The sequence below is a fragment of the Calidris pugnax genome, unplaced genomic scaffold (genome assembly GCF_001431845.1).
Source record: "Calidris pugnax isolate Ruff unplaced genomic scaffold, ASM143184v1 scaffold181, whole genome shotgun sequence".
In the NCBI taxonomy this organism is placed as follows: Eukaryota; Metazoa; Chordata; class Aves; order Charadriiformes; family Scolopacidae; genus Calidris; species Calidris pugnax.
In genome coordinates this window covers 83,885-109,926 of record NW_015090976.1, presented here as the reverse complement: position 1 = coordinate 109,926, position 26,042 = coordinate 83,885, and the positions used below count along the sequence as shown (strand labels likewise).

The 26,042-nt window shown below is 39.0% G+C and overlaps 1 protein-coding gene across 1 annotated transcript in view; it reads right to left on the bottom strand.

Annotated features, from left to right (window-relative positions):
• Nucleotides 1-26,042, bottom strand: part of ITGA8 (integrin alpha 8) — a gene marked incomplete at its 5' end in the record, with an annotated part of 122,777 nt that overhangs the window by 23,099 nt on the left and 73,636 nt on the right. Inside the window, 6 exons of the mRNA XM_014952942.1 lie at nucleotides 4,161-4,274; nucleotides 8,143-8,268; nucleotides 14,052-14,210; nucleotides 16,063-16,168; nucleotides 21,802-21,882; nucleotides 24,916-24,995. Coding sequence (XP_014808428.1) covers nucleotides 4,161-4,274; nucleotides 8,143-8,268; nucleotides 14,052-14,210; nucleotides 16,063-16,168; nucleotides 21,802-21,882; nucleotides 24,916-24,995 — 666 coding nt within the window. The remainder of the gene's footprint in view (nucleotides 1-4,160; nucleotides 4,275-8,142; nucleotides 8,269-14,051; nucleotides 14,211-16,062; nucleotides 16,169-21,801; nucleotides 21,883-24,915; nucleotides 24,996-26,042) is intronic.

Below are 26,042 nucleotides of genomic sequence, written 5' to 3'. Positions count from 1 at the left end.
GGAAGGAGTCACTCAATACATGACTGATCTTTTGTGGCAACAAAATATACAGGCTGATCCACATAACTTCAATGAGAAACATGAATTATTTCATCGTAGCGTTAATCAATCACGTTCAAATCCTACTCAGGTTTGCATAAGCATATCTATAAGAAGAAAATACATAATGACAGTGTATTCTCAGCTTTAATAAGCACAAACAATTTCTTCTGCAGATGATCATATCTTCATTTAGATTATAACACATTCAGGAATGTTCTATGTCATCATTACTCTGCTTTCTTTGGCATATGAAAATTTTGTACATTAATTGCATGTGTAAAAGAGTTTGGGAAGTTGCTGTAGAAACAGCAAGTTTTCTTCTAAGTGTCTTTACAAAACCATGACTGTGATGGGATCTGGCTGCCTCTTTTGAGGTGGGAGGAAGGCAGCTAGATGCCATCACACTATTTGCTCGCTCACTCGTCTCAATATCTAAGTTTGCATGTGAAGCTGGGGTCATTTATTCTGGCAGCTTCTTACGTTGCTGTAGAAACAGCAAGTTTTCTTCTAAGTGTCTTTACAAAACCATGACTGTGATGGGATCTGGCTGCCTCTTTTGAGGTGGGAGGAAGGCAGCTAGATGCCATCACACTATTTGCTCGCTCACTCGTCTCAATATCTAAGTTTGCATGTGAAGCAGAGGTCATTTATTCTGGCAGCTTCCTATATATAAATGGGAGGATGCAGCAGTTCTCTGGGGACTACCTTTTTTCACTTAGGAAGAAATCCTGTTGCTTTAACTTGAGTTTTCTGAGCCTTCACAAGGCTTGCAAGTTACTGTTCAAAGGAAACAGAAGTGATTCCTAAAGATATAGATAAAAGGTAAAATCACAACCCACAACCTGAGTTGTTTGATAGCAAGGCTATGCAAGGACAATGGAGTAAGGAAAACATGTACTTGTAGGAGTGTTTGCCATGAGGTCTCTTCACTGAGGGAGTCTACAGGATGGCCCACCCTTGCCCCTGCCCACAGGTTGGTAGTGAAGTTCCACCTCTGCCTTGTGGTCCCTGAGTGAAGAGAGGTGCAGGCACAGCAAGCAGGATTTATTAGGGAGCAAGGAGAAGCTAAAAATGCAGCACTGGCATTGCCTGGTGTGTTTGCACACATCTGTGTCCCATGGCAGAGCTTTGGCCCTTTCCACCACCCACAGAAGAAGGTGGGCAGAGAAGGCGCTTCGAATCAGATGGATAAATCATACTCTGAAGACACCTCTCTCTCTTAGAGGTTACAGAGTTAGGCAACTAGTTTTGGCACCTAACTTTCAGAGAACTAAAATTAGTTGAGTGCCACAGCGCTGGCATTAAACATGCCACTGAATTTCATGCAGTTATCCTTGTTCTGAACCTAAGTCAGGCTAACTAAGCTTATATTCTAGAAATAGATTCTCCCTTTATTAAGAGTCACTAAGAAAGGGAGATTTCCTATCTTCTGTAGCTAGTTTGTTCTGTTACACATCTTCTATCACAACCAAAAACTCAGAGAAACACTCTCTGTTTCTCATTAAAATTGTTTAGCTTTAATCTCTTGCAGTTATTTCTTGTGACATACTAAACTGGACTTACAAAAACTTTTACGAGGCTATTTCCCACTGAAATAACTGTAAATAGTCTAGAAAATTGGCATCTAAGGATCTGTGCAAGGGCTTTCATTTATGTGTTTGTTTTTTCACAAGACCTTGGTTTTGTCCCTTACAGAGTTAATTATATTTCACCAGCAGAATGATGAACAGAAATACTTGATTGGATCTGGGATATGTCGGGCCCAGTTCCCAGTAAGGTAGCTAGCTAAGGGAGCAAAGCTTTGCCTTTTGCTTTGTGAAGAACCTGGGGAAGTTTCCCTGTGATACTGCTTGCACACTGCAGTGGTCAAAAATTATCACAGATTTATCCAGCCAAGGATAATATCTCTGCCTCTCTGCCCGTCTCTGTGTGTTAGGAACAGTGAACCAGTGTGGTAAAGTTCCTCCCTGAACTGAACAGGGACCAGAACGTCAAACAGTCTCTTACCAGAATTAGAAAACATTGGAATAAAATTCCCCCAATATTTTCCAACATATATCTGTTGCTTTCTGTGAGTGCAGAGGTGCTTACATACTGGTATTTTCTGTGCAAAATTTTGTAAGACCTTTGCAAAAGCTTATACAGAAGATGTCTGCAAGTATCCCTATCTATGTTTGCAAGTATCTAAAGGGTGGGTTGAGGGAGGATGGACCCGGACTCTTTTCAGTGGTTCCCAGTGACAGGACGAGGGGCAACGGGCACAAGCTGGACCATGGGAAGTTCCACTCCAATCTGAGGAAGAACTTGTTTGGGGTGAGGGTGGCAGAGCCCTGGGACAGGCTGCCCAGGGAGGGTGTGGAGGCCCCTTCTCTGGAGATCTTCAAGCCCCGCCTGGATGCTCCTGAGTGATGTGCTCTGGGCAGCCCTGCTTTGGCAGGGGAGTTGGGCTGGATGGGCTCTAGAGGTCCCTTCCAACTGCAACAGTTCCATGATTCTGTGATTCCATGTCCAGCCCAGTTACCCATATTTGGAAGGACAGAGAGAAATCCAGGCTTTTGGGCTTAACTTTGAACTAGAGCCTGCCCTTTTTTCCCACTAGCAGATGACTCGCTGAGTAAACCTAAGTTAAGTACATCCAGTCTAGCTGTATTTGCTAAATATGCCTCCTCTTAAAAGCACTGTATTTGTGTTAAGGGAACTGAAGAAAGGATATGGAAGTTTCTTGGGACTGACTGTTAAGAGAAAGAAAATGTACTTACAAATCAGGAATTAATTCACCTAGTATCTGAAAGAATGTCCTTTGTTACTGAGCTAGACAAAAACCACTTTCTCTCATGCAAGGCCTGATAGTTCTACACTCTCTTCAGTCGTAATGGTGCTAATAGCTGTTGCAGAAGAAACAGAACCATAACTCCTGACAGATAGGTAGAAAAATCTTTCAACTCATCCTAAGTCATAGCCCTGTTACACCAAGAGAGACCCGTGATCCCCAGAGCACGCACCCATTGTGGATTTGGAGCCATAATGGTTAGCTATTGAGCTGGCATTCAACTTTCTATAAATACTGTCTCATCTGCTCTCTTTTTTCTCCAGGAAAGCAAGTTAAGTGAGGGAGAATTTCTTTTATCTACTTTCCCATTTGAGGAAAGGGAGAAATCAACTCTAAAGGTGCGAGGAGCTTAATTTAAAGCTCCTGTTGTAAACTGGAGATCCTCAAGATCTTCTTGCTACGGTCAGAGGTACCGTGGGGATTAATCATTCTTTGTCTACAGCTTTGGGAAACACGGGAAGGTTCCTGCATTCCAGGTAGAATTCTGAATTCCTTGAAGAAGGAAGGTGATAATCAATCAATTTGATCAAGATAGGATCTGCAGTTATTTCCTGGCAACAGCAAACTGAATTATAAATTTGTTAATGTACTGTCCAGTGTTAAAGCTATGACAGTGGCCACACAGTACTGCAGAGACATGGCCAGCTGTGAGGTAACAGCTCACAGTGCAATCCCTCTGCCTCACGCAGTGGGAATACAATCCTGAGAGCAGATCAAGTTGGAAATGCAAGAATTTGCAAAGAGAAGTTCATTTTTCCCATGGTCTGCACTGTCCCTTTTTAGTGATAAGACACAGATTGTCACTATATAAATGTTGTATGTTATATGAGCTTTGTACATATTACTCTTCCCTAGATTAACAGACTATGAATAACAATGAACTTTCAACCTGGACACAGTGTACACCACATACTGTTTGGCTCCAAGAAAAACCTTTCATCAGGAAAGACATGATGAACGCAGAGCACACCACGGAGACCTAAGAGATTATTGATTAGGGCCAGTTCATGAAAGCAGAACCAAACCCAGGAAAGGTATTTAAAAGTAATCTTGGAATTTTCAGGTAAGATTCAGGACATGAATTTGAGAGGGCGTTATGGTGAGCAAAAGGTAGGTAGCATGTATGCAACCTGAACATGAAGCAATGAGATGTTATCTTCAAAGAAAGTAATAACAAAAAGGATTTGCATTTGTCCCATTTATTTTCTTCATTTGTATTCTTAAATATCTGATCAAACAAAAGATGCAGGGGTCTTTGTGTATAGAAAGAGATTTCTGTGTGCATTACCTCCAGGAATGTTTGGGCCCATAGCCGGGACCTGATTTTTAGCGCTGCACTCTTCCCTCTTTCCAGCTGTCCCACAGTGCAGGAAATCAGGATACACTTCACATTTGTACAGTTCTGTGTACAACATAAAGGGTAAGTCATACCTCTGCTTTAAAAATGTACATAATCATTTTGAAATGCTATAAAACAGCAAAACAAATCAACTTTCCCTTAAAGAGTTAAGTAATCTGAAATCAGTAATTTCATCTAATATACAAGAGATACCCCATGAGGCATTATGAGAATTATAAACCAAGGGGGAGATTGTTTTTGGACCACCAATGAATACAACCACTTACCTGTAGTAATGAAAATAAAAGTAATAATTTTCAACACTATCAATTCTGAAGAACTCTAAATGTCCAGGTACCTATCAATCCTTTGAAGCATGTGCTTTGTCTTCATCTATCAGCACTTTGTGATTTCATCACTTATTTTTTCCCTGTTCTTTATGCCTAAAAAGTCTTTATTTGTCTTTAAATCTTTCTCCTCTTCTAACTCTCCTGGTTTTCTTACTGATGTTTACATTATAGCAGCCAGAACATTTGCTGAGATTCACTCTACTTGAAACTTGTTGTCCATGAAACGTTCCTGATGAGCAGTGATTCTGGCTCATACACAGGGTTGAAGACAAAAGCCAAACAATGCGACTCTGAACTATATACTGTGTTATATAGTTTATACATAAAGTCTGCCAGAGGAAGGCTGACTAGAGCCACTGAAGGGAATGAGCAGAGTCTCATGGGGTGACCACAGAAATTATACAGTTGTTTGGGGCGTAGAAAGGAAGAAAGATCTCATAGAAAAATTATTAGAAGTGTGTGTAAAAATATGTATATTTTTATATGTACAAATGGGGTTTTCCTGAAAAGTTTTGGTTTGATTCATGAGGAAGGCTAAAGTTTTAATTGATCCATATTTTTAGAAAAAAGCAAAGAATCCTTCCCTTACAGATTCTTTATTGTCACTCATGACAGAAGGGCTCGTGACCTCAAAAGCAAAGCTACGTTCTCACAAGTTCTCCCTTCACAGAATCACAGAATCTTCTAGGTTGGAAGGGACCTTAAAGATCATCTTGTCCAACCATCAACCTCACTGACAAAAATAGACACCCACACAACAAACAAGGAGCATCATCACTAAACCATACCTCCCAGCACTACATCAACCCGTCTTTTGAACACCTCCAGAGATGGTGCCTCAACCCCCTCCCTGGGCAGCCCATTCCAATGCCTGAGAACCCTTTCAGTGAAAAAATTTTTCCTAATATCCAGCCTGAACCTCCCCTGGTGTAACTTGGGAGAGTGAGGCTGGCGGCACCACCAGCGCCCACGCTTCAGAGCATGAGATGATGATGTACCTCACACAAATGAGAACACGCTTAAGGAACCCTGTGTCTCTATAGGCAGCTTTCCCCACAAATCCTTATCGGATCACAAGTTAAGTAGAAGCTGTTTGCTTAATCACTGTTTTCTAAATCAGTCTGAAAATGAAACTGTAAACCCTGGAACTTGCAACTACAAACTTTTTTTTTTTTTTAAATGAGTATTTGGCTTTTCATATTTAAACATCCTCCAAACAGATTTATTTATATTACAGGAAAGAGGAGAGCCGTTTTCATTAATCATAGTGGCCAAAAACACATATTAACTAAATAAATCATTAGTATGCAAAAAAGTCTACTTTTGGCTGACATTTTAAAACCTAAACATATATTTCTATTTTTCTTAGTAACGCATTTAGCCTGTAGTGATTTTCAAAACACTGTAACATTAGAACTAATGGAAGAGAAAACAAACATTTAATAAACAGCATAAACAGAGTAAGAGGTTCTCAGAACATTTTTCTCTCCATGAAAAGGCTTTGATGAAAATGAAAATAACTTTAATTTTCTGTCAGAAAAATTTACAAATTTTAAAGAATTACCTTTGGCCAATCAGTTATTTTCCAGAGCAACATTCACTTTCCACGTATACTTCCAATGTGTCAAAAAAAAAAATATTAATTTTTCTGGATCTGCAGCACGCAATGCTGGAGGCACATAGAATTGGGACTAACTGAAAAAAATGACATCTTGCTTTTCTATGCCCATCCTGGAAAAGACCTGCTATGTATCCAATGGTAAGTACTGTACCCATTCCTATCCTATATTTGTGCTTATCAAAAGCATATTGTACTAGGAGACTGCTCGACACAGCGCCAATTTTCTGCTACTAAGTACTCAGCTAAATACTGCTGCATCAGCAGCTGAAAAATCTCTGCTTTGCATTTGAAGATGCAGACACAGTACATAACTTAAGAACTTTGTTAAGCACTTTCAGTTGCTGCAGAGATTTTTAGGTTGGCAGCATACGCACCTAATCACAGAGAAAGGTAACTGAGCATTAAGGTATTACTGAAGAATGAATTGTGTTCTGTGATACTGAGTGCTGTGTCTTTGAAAGCCCAGGCATTCTTCTTTCAGCCTCAGTGGAATCAGATTCTGCCCAGGGCATTAGGCTGATGATAGAATTATATCAGAATCAACAGCAATTACTGTTTAAAATGGGTTCATCTGTGATTTTGTTCTTAATAAAATTATGATATTCATTACTTTCAGATTCTATCTCCTTCCTGTTACAAAAATTGCCAAATTAACTTTCAGAAGCAGCATAATTATTCTATTACTCCAGAATACTTAGGTCTGTGAGGTTCTTTTCTTCCTACCAAATTCTAGTGATGTCAAAGAATTCAAATACAATCTTGCAGGAAACAGCTTAATAAGAGACTGGACAGCATGAAAGAAACTCTGCCCAAGGTTCATAAAAATAGATGGAAAGCACTGACTGCATGAATCCCTCAGCTGACCTCAAGGTCACCGGGTCTGAACACAGTATCTCCTTCCTGTTACAAAAATTGCCAAATTAACTTTCAGAAGCAGCATAATTATTCTATTACTCCAGAATACTTAGGTCTGTGAGGTTCTTTTCTTCCTACCAAATTCTAGTGATGTCAAAGAATTCAAATACAATCTTGCAGGAAACAGCTTAATAAGAGACTGGACAGCATGAAAGAAACTCTGCCCAAGGTTCATAAAAATAGATGGAAAGCACTGACTGCATGAATCCCACAACTGACCTCAAGGTCACCGGGTTTGAACACAGCCTCTGGGCAAGGGGAGCCGACACCTACAACGCTGAATGATGCTAAAGATGGGACACTGAATGCAGGAATGGAAAAAAACCCAACCTTCTGAAAATACACCCAAGCCAAAATACTCAGGTACCAGATTGACAAAATGGAGCTATTTTCCTGGGAGAGAGATCTTTGCTCTTGCTCCAGCACTGTCTGGAATGTCACAAATGCAGTGACCCGTCCCACTTGCCTTCCTTGTGCTACTGGAAGGGGAAAGAGTCTTACTTTTCCATGTGTCTGTAAGTCCTTACTGGGGGGAACAAATATACTCCAAAGTATTTCTATGTCAGAACCGTTACTTTACATGAAAATGCTAATTTTAAGTGTGAGCTACTCTTTAAGAAAAAGCCAGAATGCTAGGACTCAAGTTAGCAAGAAAAGACCAACCTTTCCAAAGTCAGAAACTGAAATTTAACGCGCGGAAGAGGGGCCCATTCTCTAAATCCCTGATGAAATTCCCTGCAATAAGTGTGCCCTTGCATTACCACAGAGGTTACCCTGCAGACAGCCAGGACTAAGAAAGCCAGGAATTTGGAGTGCATGATCTTTAGTGTAAAAATCTGTCAAACAAAATTGCTAACCTGTGGCATGGTGATATGTAATAAAAATATTTTAAACTGAGAGGTTAAAAATCACTTAGAAAAATATTTAAAGATCTGTAAATAAATTTCAGTCAAACCAACAGCCTTGGTATAGTCAAAGGTCAAGTCAAACCAAACCTTGATATGCTGCTTGCATAGTGCCATCTTACAGTTTTTAGACAGCTTACCAGTATTTTTGCAGAGTTCTTCCTGTGAAGTTCTGCCACTGTGACATCCCTTCTCCTGATGTAATGAGAAATTGTTGAGTTATACAAAAAAGCCGCAAGTTCAGGAGTGTCTTGTGGAATTGCAAACTGCAAGGAGAAAAAATGTGAATGGTAATGACATACTTGTACAATGATTCCAACAGATTTACAGATTTGTTCCCTTCTCAGAGGTATTGAATTTTGAATTAATGCTGCTTTTTCAATTTAACAGCACTGCCATGAGAATATACTGTCTTCAACTAGGAGCAGGATGAGTAACAGCACAGCAAGATATTGCCCAGTTATAGGAATTACAGTAGGTAAGATTTTTTTTCCACTTTTTAGTGGTGTCAACTTCATTGCTTTATTTAATTTTGTTAGACTCTTGGGGCCAGATTCTGATCTCTATAACAGTATAAATTCGAAGTTGCTGCATGGGAATCTCGTCATTAGTTTAGATCAGAATCTGCCAATCGAAATATAATGATTTTACCAGCTTTAGAAAGTAAAAAAAAAATAAAAATTCTAGCAACACAACCTTTGATCATTATTTGTTACAGATTTTTTTGGGAACAATTCAACTTTGCATAATGCAATAGCTTGTTAACTTTAAATGTCATATTAAAATGCCTTCTCTTCAGCTTTATCTTCATAGATTTTTATTCTCTGATTAAAACCTGTTTTTGTTGTTGGCAGTTTTTCTTTAATTTCAAAGCAGAGCATTTACGGCGTCTTTCAGGAAGCCTCAGGGAATGTCTGGGAACTCAATTGCTATGGAGGAAAGGATAAATTCTAATTCATGACAATCTAATCATGAAAAATCACAATAAAATCTATGTGGAAGTTTGTAGTAAGATCTCAATGCAAACACACCTAAACATAGACAAGACTATTCTTTAAGGGCCTCAAATTATAAAGAGCTATATCAGATCCATCTTATCACTTCCTTTAACCTCCGAACACAAAATATCCTAAAGAAAATGTTTGCAATTGTAAGAAATGTAGCACAAAATAGAAAAGATATAGCTATAAACACAGACAACCTTCCTCACTCTAATGCTGTGTAGAACCAGATTTGGAAAATTTGTACCATTCATCTGATTAAAATTATGAGGCTAAATAAGCAACTGCTTTATATTGTTTGAGTTCTTCAGTCAAAAGCATCAACAAAGTGAAAGATACTGTAATTTATTAACTGATGAAGACCTTTTAAGCAAAAATAAGAATTTTTTTTCTGTTGCTTAATTAAGTTATCAATGTCTTTTTGCAATAAGGGAACAGTTAAATAGCTAGTAAATCTCTCCCTCTCAGTGTGATAACATGTGGGAATTGTCTTTCCAGGATTCTTTCACCAGCACATCCAGCCTTCTTTCATGAAGACAAATTAAAAGAACCACAGTATAATAACATGCCTTTGAAGAAGCCCTCAATATATGATGAGAATTAGTATATATGTAGATCCATTTGAATATGACAAGATTTTTGTATTTACTTACTTTTTTCCTAGATCCTATAGATCTTCACTAGTGAATTATTACAGCAAAGGTTGGAAAACAGCACTCTGTGCTTAAGAGAAAACATACATGTCTCCTGCAACAATTTAAAAGCAGAATTTCTCTAGTGGCCTAGATGCTCAGGTTAAAGATATCATTTTATCCTTCGTGAGCCGGTAGCATGGAATTATACAATGCTGTAGCTATTTTATACACCACATAGTTTCTTTTAAATGGACTTTTGCTCCCTCCCTTTAACTACAGTGGAAGTTTCCCCATCAGGGGAAACTGTACTGCTTTCTTCTCCTGAACTTTGCCACCTTGAGCAGATTTCCAGATCTTTACTTCTCATTTCAAAACCAGTTGAGCTTTCCTCTTTTTCTAGTCAGGCAATACGCTCTGTTGCAAACCATAACTCCATCAGAAATGTTCTAGAAGAGGACTTTGGGTAAAAGCTGTTGTACAAGAGGTGCCAGTGACCATTCAAGAGCAATGCACTGGACAGTATTATTTTGTCTCCAGAACAGGACTTACACACAGTAGTAACAGCTCTGTGTAGAATTATAGAATCGTAGAATCATTCAGGTTGGAAAAGACCCTTGGGATCATCGAGTCCAACCATCAACCCCACTCTACAAAGTTCTCCCCTGCACCATATCCCCCAACACCACATCTAAAGGACTCTTAAACACATTGAGGGATGGGGACTCAGCCACCTGCAGCATGAGGAGACCCTGCCTCTGGAAGAGGTTAGCTCCTGCCAGTCACGTTAGTGGATGTACCTTACCCATGTGGTGGATTTTAGCTGCTTCCCTGACAGTTGCCTCACTCATGGTATGACAGCACTCAGCTACTGAGAATGTGTCCTGTATCATCTACCATAGTTGGAAAACACTGCCTATACCTCTGCTATTTACAGGCACAGGCTCCAGAAAATTACTCCTTGCCATCTGTCTGGGAAAAAAGCGCCAAGTCGTCAGGAATAATAGCTCAGGTCAAAAGTCCATCTCGCTGAGCCCTCTTCTCATCAACACTACCTTTAAGCAGATGTGGGAGGAAGAACAGGGCATGCAAACACAATGCTCGCTCCTAATCACTTTCAGCTTCCAAACGTGTCCAGCTCAGGGACTTCCTGGTCTGCATGAAGTTTTTGTTCATGCATTAATCTTCACTGGACTTCTCTTTTGTGAACTTGTCCAGTTTCCTCTTAAAACCATGTAAACTTTTAACCCTGACTACTTCCTTTGGCAACAAGTTTCAGATATCTAATACCTGTCACCACAAACCACTGCTTCCTTTTGCTAGTTTTGAATCTGGCTCTACAGGCTTCATTTGAGGTTCCAATTCCTGTGCAGGAAGAGGCAGAGAGCAGTCAGTCCATCCCCACCTACGCTCTTCCCACCCCTTCTGCTCTTACCCATCACATCTGTACACAGCCACCTCCTTTCTAGATTGAAGCCTCCCCGTGTACCGAGTTCTTCTGCAAGTGAATCTGTTCCCTATCTTTGATCAGTCCTTTTGCTCCTCTTTACACCTTCTGCAAGATTTGCAGTTTTACTATTCTTTCACATCCTTCATCGCCTTCAGAGAAAGATAAGCTCCTTTTCCTAAGAAAAGGAAAAGACCCTAAATAAGAGTCTTCCCACGTGTGCACAGGCTTACCTTTGAGGAAAAACCAAGAGAGCACAAAGGAAACCTTTCTACAACACAAGGAATTCAGCAACGGGGAGGAATGCGGTGCTTTAACTGAAACTGAGCAATCTGAGTCATTTCAAAGGGGAAATGCTAAAGCATCCTAAGAGAGTGAGGTTCTGAAACCCAAGAGGAGCCAGGCATAGAACGTCCTTAGCCTTCTTTGGAAATTTGGAGCCAGGCATCCTGCTGTTTACACAAAAGCTGAAGGAAGCTGTCTCTGTATCCTCTTCCCATCTGAAGCAATAGATAAGCATTACAGATTTGAAACCTGACTTGTGTATTTATGCTGTTCACTGTTTTGAAAATCTGAAATAAGGAAAGGGCGTTTTAATTCTTGCAATGCGGACTGTGCATCTGAAGCCATATTCTGCTAAGACATATGGACCATTATTTCATTATTACAGGAAGATTTCACACAAGCCTCACAGGAATTTAGTCTTGTTTATGTACCAGATGTAACCGTTATCAAGTAGGAGAAGGAGCAAACCCAAAAACTAAAAAAAAAAAACACCCCAAAACAACAAAAAAACCATATGGACCATTATTTCATTATTACAGGAAGATTTCACACAAGCCTCACAGGAATTTAGTCTTGTTTATGTACCAGATGTAACCGTTATCAAGTAGGAGAAGGAGCAAACCCAAAAACTAAAAAAAAAAAACACCCCAAAACAACAAAAAAACCCCATTTTCTGAAAATGCCATTAAGAACTGTGGTGCTATTCTACCCAGGAGCTCTGCCCTCCTGCCAGGAACGCTCCCATCTCAGCTTCTTTCTCAACTGGAACCTAAAACACAGCGGTTTGGCAGAGGAGCTGTTGAACAGCTTCTCATGTACTTGCAACCTGATCTGACCAGTGGCTTGGAGATGCTGGGCTTGCAAATACAAACGTAGCAGCTCAGCTTCTTGCTCCTGACCACTTTTGAAAAATAAGTGGAAATGGAGTGGAAAAGATTATTAGAAAAATTCTGTTTCCAGACTTGCTGTGTTTTGGGTACAAAACGGAAACATTTTCTATCTTCAGTTCTTCATCACTCCTTTCCTTTTTCTTCCTCTAGAGAAACGAAATTAAAGGGTGGAATCCTAACCCCTCTCTGGCTTCCTGGGTGAAACACAAAAATCTAGCCATAATGTATTTGGTATACATCAGTTTTTCTATATTCTTTTAAGTATACATTGTAGTTCTGTCTCTTTAAGCTAAAGACTTGTCTTGTAGCTCCTGTGGTTGAGGGCAATCCTCTTCCCTACAAAGATGTCTCCACTTTCATCCGCTGTACCAACCCAAACCTCTCCTGGTATGCAAAAGCCATATAGCACATTAAGCATTTGGAAGGCAGCTCTCCCCGCAGGATGTTTCACGGGCTACTGCATTTGGAAGGCAGCTCTCCCCGCAGGATGTCTCACAGGCTACTGGTTAAACTCAAGGAGTGTTGTTTACTCCAGAAGTGTCTGGAATCAGTTATGCTTAATAAATGGGCTACCTTGGTTTTGATGGGATAATATGTAGAGCTGTTTTGCTAAATCTTCTGTCTTTAAGCCAAGCCAAGCTCTTTTGGAGGGATCTGCCACCACAAACACAGATCTCAAAACAGGCTTTTAGACACTGACGTATCAACACTTACCAAGGAGGCCCCTACTAGGCTTCCCCTTTTTAGTGTTTCCTCCAAACTCTGAGATCCTCTGCTACGCTATGAAAGAAGAACGATGTCCATGGGAGGGGAAGCAATTTGGATGGCAAACAACACCTAGGAGTAACACTGCTGAGCAACACACTGGCAAGCCATTTTTATCTTTTGCTGGTAGGACTGAAATAATCACAGAATCATTTCCAAGTAGAAAATTGCTGGTAGGACTGAAATAATCACAGAATCGTTTCCAAGTACCAAAATCCTGTCACACTGCTGACAAAGTTGCAACTTCTGTGAGTTAATATTGAAGCCATAAAATAATTGAGGCTATATGAATCCTTTTACCAAGTGGCAATACATGATATCGTCCATTCCAGGAGTACATTCCATGCAGAATTCCAGTTGATACTTTGCCTTTACAGGATATTGAAAGTATGTTTGTTGAAAAATTAAAATCATTAACACTTTAAGACATGTAAAAAATATATAGGCTTCTAAAATTTCTCCCATTTTACAGATTATACTGTCTCATACTATGTTGACCTTAACAATAATATAAAATACAGCATATGATACTAAAAATATGTATCTTATCATATACTTGGGGCAAGGAAATAGGCCCTGGCAATAAAATATGCTGAGGACTGACTGGGTAAGAAGCAGCTCTGCAGAAAAAGACCTGGCTTAAGAAGCATCCTGGGCTGTATGAACAGGAGCAAAGGCAATACATTGAGAAAGTAATTACTCCCCCCTGCAAATTAGACCACATGTAGATACAACATCCATTTTTAGATGACCCTCAAGGAAAACCCTGCACATTTCCATTTAAAAAAATTATCTTGTGTCTAATGCTGCGATACTGAATCAAAATACAAGTTTCTTCTGATAAGAAGAGTACAGAAAAGACATACCATGCAACACAACTGCCACACTAGAAACATTGTAACTTGCTTTTTATCCAGGAAAATGATCTCAGGGTCATTGTGAAAATTTCCCCTAAAGCTCCATCCCATTGTGAAAAGAAAAAGTCAAGCAAAATGCAGACAGGGATGGAAATGAAAAGAGCTGACTTACCTTTATTTGCATTGCATTAATAGGAGAGCTCGTTTGACAGTGCAATGGTCCATGTGTCTGAATATGAAGAATATAAAGAAGAAATTCTTCTCGACTGGACACAGGCCAACCAACATGGAGAACCGTGTTGTTGATGGCACTTGGTCCTATGTTGTGCAGCTGTCAAACAAATATCATCAGTACTTTCCACAGCAGTAAAAAAACACAAAAACCACAGTAAACAGCACTTAGACATTTTCAAATTTTTAGTGTCCACAGCCTTGAGGTTCTTTGGGAAAGATGTACAGATTATTATGATCATTTTATTGATGGAGAATCTGTGGCAGGTAGGGGGAAAGGAGCTTTCCATGTTAGTCACAAAGCCAGTGGCAAATCTGGGACAACAACCTTTTTTGTCTGACTCTGTATTTAAGAAATCCATCACCTTTCCCATTTTTTCCTACATATGAAAGACCTGAAATTACCTAAAGAAGTATAAAAAACCCAACCCAAAACACATTAGCAAAATACACTATACAAATATATACAATTAACCTTAACAGAACATACTTGAAAATAGTAGCTGAAACTTCAGGACACAAAAGAATCACCGTTCAGGGTGCAGGAAGAGAAGGTATAGCACAGCTTAAACTATTTTTTGTGGTTAAGAACTCTATTTTCAACACTGCTCAGTCAATATTTCCCCAAAAGAAAAAAAAAGGAACTAGCTTTCCTAAAGTAACATCCCAGGGCATTATTCTTTTCTAGCAAAATGGGTAAAGATAGAAATAATAGAAATTTAAAAATCTGGGCTATTAAAATAGTTTTCTTATATCAGTTTACAATTTGAAAATATGTGATGACCATAGGAAGTCTGGATACATGTTAACACTGAGCATGAGAGCTGAAGAAGCAGAACACCATGGAGCTTTACTCAAAGTTTCTAGAGATGTAGAGAACTTCCTTTTTTAAAATGTGTAGAATTTTTTGTGACTGATAAGCTTTAAAACAAAAGAGAACTTCCTTTTTTAAAATGTGTAGAATTTTTTGTGACTGATAAGCTTTAAAATATAAATATAAAACTCACTTTCAATCTTAACATCTTCTTCAGTAAAGGGTTTTGGGGGGCGGAGAGCTTTTTTATGCTTTGCTGATATCAATAAACCATGAAGTGTTTAATCACTGTAACTATTTTAATAGTCATATATATAGTTCTACAAACAGCCGAAATTCTTAAGACAGGAAGATCTGTTAGATATTCTTCAGTTTAGAGAAATATGTTAAAATGAGGAATCAACAAATAGTATTTTGTATTTTACAGTCTGATTCAGTACAGTTTAGCATTGGTCATGCAAATTGTAATCTTACAGTGCTGATCAAGCTCAGTTGCTTATATTTTCTTGAGTGCTAGTTTGTGAATTATAACCATATGGGAAGCACTCTGTTCTACCCCCTAGAATAAAGGTCATTCATCAGATTCCAAAGTTGGCCTTACTATTCCATGCAGTTCGCTCAATGCACGTTTTTCGATCCTGAACTCTTCTCTTTCAATTGAGGAATCATCAATAGAAAAATCCCAACAATATATACATTTGTATACTTCAAATGTTAAGAGTTATTTTCAACAGAACTATTTCTGAGCAATGAGATAACAAGTTACTTGTATGTCTACAGGGTTTTTTTTCAGTTAGCTACACAGCTTCTAATGAGAAACCAGTCGTATCACTGAAAATACCTGGCATTGACTGTAATAAGCTTTTAAGCACTGTTTCTCATTCTTTTCAAATATACACAAAATCTTTACAGATCCCTTAAATGTCCAAGACAGACTCCTAGCATAAACTAGTATCTCCTTCAACAACATGAACAGATACTGGGGCTGTGAATTCCCAGAATAAATTTGGGTCATGTGCTAAAGCAGAATATTTACATTTGCAGCTTTATCTAGTTGCAGAGAAAGGCAATAAACCAAAGTCAGAAGCATTTCAATGGGAGCAGCATGAGGTCCTCTGGCAACTTATATAATTTTTACCTCGTAGATGTGTTCTACTAAAGGACCAATTTCTTCTTCTTTTGTAGGTTCATCTTTAGGTTCCCAGTTGTGAAGTGGCAAAATAATTGTTGGGGGGTGAGACACTCTATAATATATAAAACAGGTTAAAACAGTAACCGTTACCCGTGAGCAGCTGCATTACCTTTAGAAAAAAATAAAGACCACCATAGAAACCTGAGCCCTTAAAGGCTTTTCATTTGGGCACATTCATTAGAATTAAGTAAGGTGAACATAAATGAAGAAAACATTGACTTAATATCTGACATCTTTATTTCTGTCTGCTATTTTATTTTTCCTTCCCTCCTCTATCTGCCTCAAGAAAGGACCAATGCAGTTAACATTTCTATTTGAATCACCAGCATTTTATTTCACATAAAAACTGGAAATTCCTTGGAGGGGTCCCACTCAGATGCCAACTTTAACCTTATTCATTTGTTGAGAAGTTGGGAAATCAAGATCCCAAGAATTTCTTTTAGCATGGTAGGTGAGTTCTGGCACAGACATCTGCCATCTGCTAGTACTGACAGTAGCTCTTGGTGCTAAAAAGGCAAGTATTACCCTTTCTTTACAAGGGTCAACTGTCACTCGGTTTCCCTGCTTTCCAGAATCTTTGGCTTAAAGAAAAGCCATAAAATTTCAATGCTTGTTCTGCCAAAGCTGGAAGTTTGTTGACAGAAAACTGTTAAAAAAAGAATTGCTAATGAGTTCTTTTCAGAATATAACATTTGACTTCTGTCCACCAATATTCATTTACCTTCCCTTCAGTCTGAACAGAGAAAGCACCACTGCAGATTGTCCCTTGAAGAAGGGAACAGAAGACTGGATGGTTTTGTTGCAAATGCTGACATTTTAAAATATTTTAGGAAGAAACAAACTATCCTTGCTTCCAGCTTTTATGTCATATACAGTGAATGAAATGTCTGATAAGCTCTTTTCGACAGAATACAGCTTCTCAAAGTAGCAAAGGATCCCAGAGAAGAACAACTTAGTACCATCCAGCCAAAGCACAACTCTTCATGAAATGCAGAGTATCCTGGAGGATCCTGCTAACTCCAATACTTTCCCAAACTTCCAAAGACCAGCAGTTTGTATTAAACAAGTGTGCCAGAAGACAAATTTACAAGCCAAACCAAATAATAAAGGAAATAAAACATATTAATTAAAAAGTCATTTCAGATGAGGTCCTTAGCCTAAGTTGTTATATGTAACAAATGGCCTTGTTTCCAATGAGGATTTTAATTATTAATTGTTGGAGAATATGAACTTCAAAGCTGGAAGTTTGTTGACAGAAAACTGTTAAAAAAAGAATTGCTAATGAGTTCTTTTCAGAATATAACATTTGACTTCTGTCCACCGATACTCATTTACCTTCCCTTCAGTCTGAACAGAGAAAGCACCACTGCAGATTGTCCCTTGAAGAAGGGAACAGAAGACTGGATGGTTTTGTTGCAAATGCTGACATTTTAAAATATTTTAGGAAGAAACAAACTATCCTTGCTTCCAGCTTTTATGTCATATACAGTGAATGAAATGTCTGATAAGCTCTTTTCGACAGAATACAGCTTCTCAAAGTAGCAAAGGATCCCAGAGAAGAACAACTTAGTACCATCCAGCCAAAGCACAACTCTTCATGAAATGCAGAGTATCCTGGAGGATCCTGCTAACTCCAATACTTTCCCAAACTTCCAAAGACCAGCAGTTTGTATTAAACAAGTGTGCCAGAAGACAAATTTACAAGCCAAACCAAATAATAAAGGAAATAAAACATATTAATTAAAAAGTCATTTCAGATGAGGTCCTTAGCCTAAGTTGTTATATGTAACAAATGGCCTTGTTTCCAATGAGACTTTTAATTATTAATTGTTGGAGAATATGAACTTTCCTGTGTTTTTGCAAAAGCCATGGCATTTTCGCAAAAGCCAAGGGTCTCTACCCTTAAGCTACCGCAAAAATTTGCAAACCAGAAAGTTTACATAGAAAAAAAGAAGCAGCACGAGGTTTCAAAAAACAGTGTTTTCTATCACACTCCCTCTTCAGTGCTTTTCTTATCCACAGAATTACAAAGTAAAAAGTGTAAATGTAGCCATTCCATTAAAATGATTATAAGGTATGTAAAAACATTTATTTTAACAGATTTTACCATTCTTCTGAGGACTTCTGCTATTGACATGAAGGTAGCAAAACTAGGTCAAATTAAACAGAAATCCTCCTTTTGACTATTTTATTTTGCATTTAACTGGGATTATTTTTTACATTTGTGTGATTTATTAGACAAGGATTTTTCCTTGACTTTTAGGTGAGCAAAACTAGGTCAAATTAAACAGAAATCCTCCTTTTGACTATTTTATTTTGCATTTAACTGGGATTTTTTTTTTACATTTGTGTGATTTATTAGACGAGGATTTTTCCTTGACTTTTAGGTGACAATGATCAGTCAAACAAGAGCACTGACAAGTAAGATAAAGGAAGTAAAGGAAAATGGGGATATTGTATATCCCTTTACTTCCTTATTGTATAACTATATCCTTCTTTACTTTCTTACTGTATATCTGTACAATATTGCATACAGTGTGTATATCTATACAAATTGTAAATCTATACAATAAGAATTCTGTCAGCTCCAAATCCTCCCAGTCCAAATTACTTCCTTCCCAAATCCCTCATTCCTCTAGTGCTCTTTCAGCAGTGGAAAATAACAATTACAACTACAAATCTCTTGCATTTTCATAGGGAAAAAAAAACAGGGAAGCAGAATAAATCTCAGTTCATTCAATGAGCAGTTGCTCTGATAAACTAAGGAGTTATCTTAAATTTCTTTTGAATAGTTTATCAAAGAAGCTTTCTTCCTTTCTCATAGAGGCAGTAATTGCACTGGTCTACTGTGCAAGCATATATGCATGTAAGCATACACACAATTTGGTAACTACTTACTTTTTTCCTCACTAAAATGTACAATGATTCCAGTCCCACTTCATGCAACTTTGTGCAGAGAAATAGGGAAACCAACGCAAGGTATTTTCCAGTCCAAATGTGGACACGGTCTCTCTTTATCTAGGAAATTGTGAGCAAATAGTTCCCTTGGAGCTGTATGCATTAGCATCTCTGAGTAATTAGCAAAATCTGTCAGCAAAGCTTTTGGGAATTTTCCTTTGTACATGCATGCTATAGCTAATAAGAAACTAAAAAACTTATGAAGAAAGGAACTGGAAGCCATTCAATTACGTAATTCCTCTGGTTTTAATGAATCATGGAATCACAGAATCATCTAGGTTGGAAGGGACCTTAAAGATCATGTAGTCCAACCTCTTCCTTAGCACTGCAGGCAGCAATGCAAGACACTTTTTCCACTTGTGGGCACGCTATTTTTAAGAACAGTGGATGTTTCGGTCATTTCTTGGTGTCTATCTCTTTACCTGTTACAGAACTTTTCATTAAAAAGAATACGCTATGGCACAGAAAGAAGATGATAGAGGCAAAAAGTTTCCGAAAAGTTTGCAAAGAATACAAAAAGTTTGTAAGGTTTCCCTTTGAAGGGGATGAGGAACCTCACTGAAAAAAAAATCCAGAATCCACAGCCCTGGAAGCACCCCTGAGAAGTCTTGTGCATGTATCCATAATAATTACTTTGATGCACTGAAACTCCAGCCAGTCCTTACCCTGGGCGTCCACCCATCCCAACATCTAGCAGTTGCTGTCTCCCAACATTTTCTCACACACCTGCAGCCCACCAATTAACCACTTGATTCTTATTTTGTCAGCCCCTACTTCTCTTTGTTACCTTTCTCCTCATTTTGTATTTTTCACCTCTATCAAGCTCATTTCCTTAGATCTCCACAACTACAGAAAATGAAACAACACTCTAATTTCTATTTGTCTGAAAGACAAAGATGTTGTCTTTCAACTGCTCCTTTTCAAAAATATAAGCACTAACATATATCCACACAGTCTTTGAGTGCCACCTAATAGTAGCCTGAGGGTTAGTGTTCTTGGAAAGCACTTCCAAAATGCAACAAAAAGTTCTTTAAAAATCTCCCTGACTTAGATTGAATATTAGAGCAGAGAATGTGATCTTTGTGATCTGCAAAATGGCTGGATTCTCCGCTGGCACTACGTCGTTAAAGTATTGTCTTAGAAGTGGTAACAATGAGTGGATCTTTATAAATCCATAAATACATAAAGAAATGCATTTTTATCTGTTTGCACCTAAAGGCAGCCCCTTGAGGTGCATCATGGCATCATGTAAGAGACATCTACTCCTCTTGCATCAGCCAAGCCCTGTGGCCTGGCTGTGGGAGTGAAGCTGGGCCATGCACCTCCTCTTCTCCCTTGCGGTGCTGAGATCGGTAAAGGTCTGGAGCAGTAGTTTGAGAAGAGATGTAGGAAATCTGAGATCCCAGACAAAAAGTATTTTGGGCAATTATTTGCTTCAAAAGAACATCCTGCCAACATCCTCCAGGATGCCAGGGTAGGAGTCTAGTTCTAAGATTTTGCAGGGTAGTCTGAGATTCTTATCACCGAGTTGCATTTTATAGTTTCAGAAACCAAGCTGCATGTGAGAACAGAGATAGAAATACTCATCTTTGATCATATCCTGCGCTTGTTTAGTTTTGGCATCCCCTGTGTCAGTGGACAGGCACCTGCTTCAGACAGAATGCAAGAAGCCTACAGCAGTAGAGTCATAGAACAGAATCACAGAGTGGTCAGAGTTGGAAGGGACCTTAAAGATCATCCAGTTCCAACCCCCTGCCCTGGGCAGGGACACCTCCCACCAGACCAGGTTGCTCCAAGCCCCATCCAGCCTGGCCTTGAACCCCTCCAGGGATGGGGCAGTATTAGTAGTTGGTTACCCTCTTGTCATAACTCATTCCTTATTCATTCTTTCTCCAAAAGGCCTCACTCTGTTCTCTATTAGTATATGCCCTGCCATAAAGTGGTTCCTCTTTCCAGTCATAAAAGCAGCAGGTTCTGCTTTGGTGATCAGAATTAAGTGTTTAAGTGGTTGTGCAAGCAGACCCACATACACGTTCTGCTTTGGTGATCAGAATTAAGTGTTTTAGAAGTGGTTGTGCAAGCAGACCCACATACATCAACAGGCACTTTGTACTAGTACCATCCCCACACAATCCGAATGCCTAATTAAAACGCTGGCTCTGACTGGTGTTACGACCATGTGGGATTCTACAGTGTGCTGCGTTTGCACAGACACTCGGGAGGTTTCCTGGAGTCCACGTGGGCAGTCCTACTCTACGTGACCTGGTAAGTCCCTGGTAGCTCCATCCTGCAACGCTTCCAGGGGCGAGACTCCCTGGGAATTCTCAGGTGTTCTTGGTGTATAAGGTGGTTTGGGATTATAATATGTCAACAAATGAGGGGCAATGGGCACAAGCTGGACCATGGGAAGTTCCACTCCAATCTGAGGAAGAACTTGTTTGGGGTGAGGGTGGCAGAGCCCTGGGACAGGCTGCCCAGGGAGGGTGTGGAGTCCCCTTCTCTGGAGATCTTCTAGCCCCGCCTGGATGCTCCTGAGTGATGTGCTCTGGGCAGCCCTGCTTTGGCAGGGGAGTTGGACTGGATGGGCTCTAGAAGGTCCCTTCCAACTCCAACAATTCCGTAATTCTGTGATTCCGTGAAAGGATTCACAACATGGGATTATTACATGTGGAAAGATTCAATACAAAAAATAGCTTTCGTTATGAATTGAAATGGTCGAATACTTACCCTCTGATCTGTACTTGAGCCACAGCACTGATGTTGATATGGAGGTTAACTACATTGCTGGTGGGATTAATCTTGTTAGAACTGGAAAAGATGTGTACTAGGGTTAAAAAAGGTTATTCAGCAGAACTCTAGATTGTTATAGATACAGCACTGAATACCACAAGGCCTACAATGAGGAACTGATGAAATTGGACATATTACAGCATGGGCGTGCTATTGACACTCTTCAGTCTTGTGGGACGCTGTTATTTAAATTTTATATTATTTGAGCTCATCACAGGTTTAATAATACAATCAACTCAAGCTTCCTTACAAGAGTCCTATGCATTAATATGATGATGTAAATTTATTTAGCTCATGTAAAATCCCCTTGTTGGACTTGGCTGTATGGATAGGAGTATCTTAATAGAATACAAGGGTGTTTCATACATTGGGGGAAGTTAACGAACAAGAAAGGCTTTGTTATAATAAAATTTGGTTTTATGACTCTCCAAACTTGTGACTTCTGCATGACAGGGCCTCTGAGGAAAAATCACCAAAATAAACTGTTTCTTTACCTTTCTTATTTTCTCCCCTCCCTTACCCAGAGGGTGTTTACACCCTTAATCCCACTTAGCAGTGAAAACAGATGCTCATGTTTAAAGCCTAGTGCTCTCACTCATTTTATTGTCTTTTCTTATTGCAAACTCTTAGTGGCAAAGGTAGTTTCTCTTACTTCAAAAGGCCATTCCTATGATTACACCCCATACAGGTAAAAAAAAAAAAAGATTCGCTGGTTCAAATTCATGAAGATGGTGAAAATAAATAACTACAGACGTAGATTTTATTTAGTTATGGGATTAATGATACTAAATTTGGATGTTTTTTTGAAGCAAGTGTGGAAGTACTTCCTTGCTTCATGGAAGTTTCTATTGCTGTCACAGTTTACTGTTATCACATCTGGGTAGCATCAGTCAAATGGAAACATTCAGAGGAGGCCAGCATTCCCAGCAACTGACTCCTGAGGAGTAAAGGGCAACACTGCTTTGATCCAGGCTTTCTGGTTGCAGATTGCTAAAATTAAGAGCAGCTCTAATTTGTTTGTAAACTAATGCAGATTCCCCTCAAACAGCATTTGAACTTTTCATGTAATACTTTATAGCCATTGTTTTGACCACAAAGTAAAAAAAATTGCTTAAAGTATAAAAATGACCGTACCACAAATTTGTTAGAATAAGCTTTTCTCAAATTTGTATAATGGTACTACCTTCCATAGAGTCAAAATACAGATTTTTGATCATAGATATTTGGTATTCAAATCTTGTTTGTGCTTTCTGGTATTCTGTAGTGAAGAGTTTAAGTGTAAGCGCCAGGACATCTCCCTCTCTAAGGGGTATATAACGGCCAAGCAAAATCCACATCAGAAAAGGAATTAGATTTCAAGACTCAGTCTCTTGCTTATTTCCTATAAGTAATGAACTTCAGTCTTGCGAGCCAAAATATTTGTTTTCCATTTGATGTTTTTGAGTAAATTAAAGGTCTCCCCTTTGAATAACTCAGACCAGGACACAAATTCAGACACAGTCTCTGCTTCCCTTTCTTCTATTTAGGTAATTTCCTTTTTTTGCCATATGAATTTCTGTTTCCTTTTTCTTTTAAGACTGTTTTACCCGTTCCTTAAGGACATAGAAACGCACAAACGGTAGTGCTCCTTGGGAAGGAATGCAGGAAGAGGTGAGTTTTAATCATAGAGTACATTCCCTCTGCAAGAACTCTTTTTTTTTTTTTTTTTTTTTTTTTTTTTTTTTTTTTTTTTTTTTTTTTTTAATGCAGCATTTCATTTTGATACCAGTTTGTGGAAACTGTCCTTTTTGGTAGCCCAACAGATTTCCTCCGTTTACATTTCAGTGTGTCATACTCATGGAGGAAGCACAAGATGTTGCTGTCTCCAGAAGTTCAGACTTATTCCTGAGTAAGGCCTTGTCACTTTTTCCATGAACTACCCAAAAAGCCCTGAACCTCTCCCATTTCACAGGATGAAAAGGGTAGCAACAAAAGCCTCTGATACCCCTTTCAAACTGTATTGCTTGCATTATCGACATGATAGTGAACAGCAGTATGGACAGAGGACCTATGAACTGGACATTCTATCTTGTGTCTCTCTCTGGAGGAGCGTGGGCCCAGGCCGACATGGCCTCCAGCTCACCAGCCAGAGCCCTGGGAGAGGGGCACCTCATTGACTTCGGTGGCATTGCTCTGCCCTTCCCAAGTTTCTGCATGCCCTTTCCTTCAAGGGTTACATTCTGGAAAGATGACAAGCATTTTAAACGTCTCAGTTATTTACCATAATGAACATGATCAAGGTCCTCATTAAAGGCCAGGCATTAGCAATTAAGTCTCTGCGTGTGGGGCGGAGAGGGCCCCATCAGGAACTCCAGTGTGTATTTAATGAGGACAGATGGAGCAGAAGCCCTGCCACCTACTGAAAACATCCTTAGTTTGTTCTTGCTATATCCTAACCCAGTCTGACCTGTGCTTTTTTGTCCCTGTGGAAGAAGCACTGCTCAGCATAAAACAGAAGATTCCCCAGCAGCAATATTTCAGCCCCACAAACACAGAGGAAACTAATGGAAAAATGACACAGGTTCACCTGCAACAAACTGAAACAGTTTTCGCTCTTCATGCCAGTAAATCTGTTAAGCAGATTTTAATTGCTCTCCTTCTATTTTCTAAATAGTTTTGAAGAAGTGGCATATCTTTTTTTTTTTCTTTTTTTCCCGCATGATATGATTTTAAATACAGAACCTTCTTACCAAGTGATCACTGTTCATTAATCCTGAAGTAGAGAACCAAGTGCAAATTGGGCAAATCTGCAGGAGATCCTTGGACCACTGACCAAAATCAGTTACCCTGAATTTTTATATACTAAAATTCTCAGAATAACTCTGAGACTGATTTTGCTAAAAGCTAACAAGGTTCCAACTCCACAAATCCTCCTAAAGAAAGGTACCATAGGAAAGCCCATGGAATCTATACTGACACTGAAGAGTTAGAATGACTTTCTTATATATTAAATTTCAGATAGCATCAGGAATTCAGAATTTAAATAACCATACTCTTTATAAAACATCTAACCTTTTTATTTGCAGCTCAAAATTGATGCTGAAATCTGCGCTTTCAAAATGCTGAACAGAAAATCGAATGCCTGTAGAGAACTGGGAAAGAAAGAAAACAACAGGTTACTAAAAATGGTTTGATCCTTCCATATTGAAAAATCAGTACTATTCAATACTGCATTTAACAGACTTGTGTAGGATGCTGTTACTTTTTAAAATTAGTATGAAATAATATAATTTAGTTGTTGTTAGGAAAAAATACCATCCTGACTGTGTATGTCACCAGATGGAAAAATTGGCTGGACAGAGGAAAGATCAAGAGAAACAGAAAAGCATACTCCCATGAACACAGCGGTGGGTCCTTCATCCAGACAGTCTTTGCTTTGCTTTGCCAAGCCAAAAGGAAAATAATAGCTGTCTGGCACCTCTCATCCCTGTCTCCATCCATGTATGCCTTTGTCCAGGGCTTCCTTCTCCTCCCCTTCTCCCTGTAACTGTGCATGAGCTGACTGCTTTAGGGGTGTGGGGCTGAAATCACCTGTTTTTCTTCTAGAGGCTAAATTAGCAACAGCTTGATATTTTAGTTTGATTCAGTTTGATTTTTTTTTTTCATTGCAGCTTTTGGGAGCCATACTTCAGTTAAGAGGAATACAATGTCAAAGTTTTATTTGCAGTTCAGTGTGTGACCACAGAATATAGAGGGCAAAACACAAAATTCCCCAAACAGAAGGAAATAAAGGTTTCCACTGGTGCTCCCTTTGTATGTGCAGACCTTGCTTCCTCCATCTGATAATTTCCATTTGCTTTGCAAGAAGGGCACAGAGTAAAGCAGAACAAGTTAATTCAGAAGAGGGAATGAACTTGCAGGGCTAACTGAAGAAGGAGTATACAACAGCATATGGTGGGGACTCTGTAGCCCTCTTGTTGGACACCTTCAACCCCAGTATGCAAGTGTCAGGGGGGCAGGGAGAGATGGCATCTACCCGTCACATTAAATTAATAAAATGGTACTGCAAGATTTAAATTAATGGTTTTAATTTCCTCATTTCAACCGCATGTGTTTTGAATCTGATAGTTCTTGAAAAGTGAATTTTGCATTGAGCCTGACAGCAAAGTCTACAGCCTATAATCTTGTGCAACTTCTCA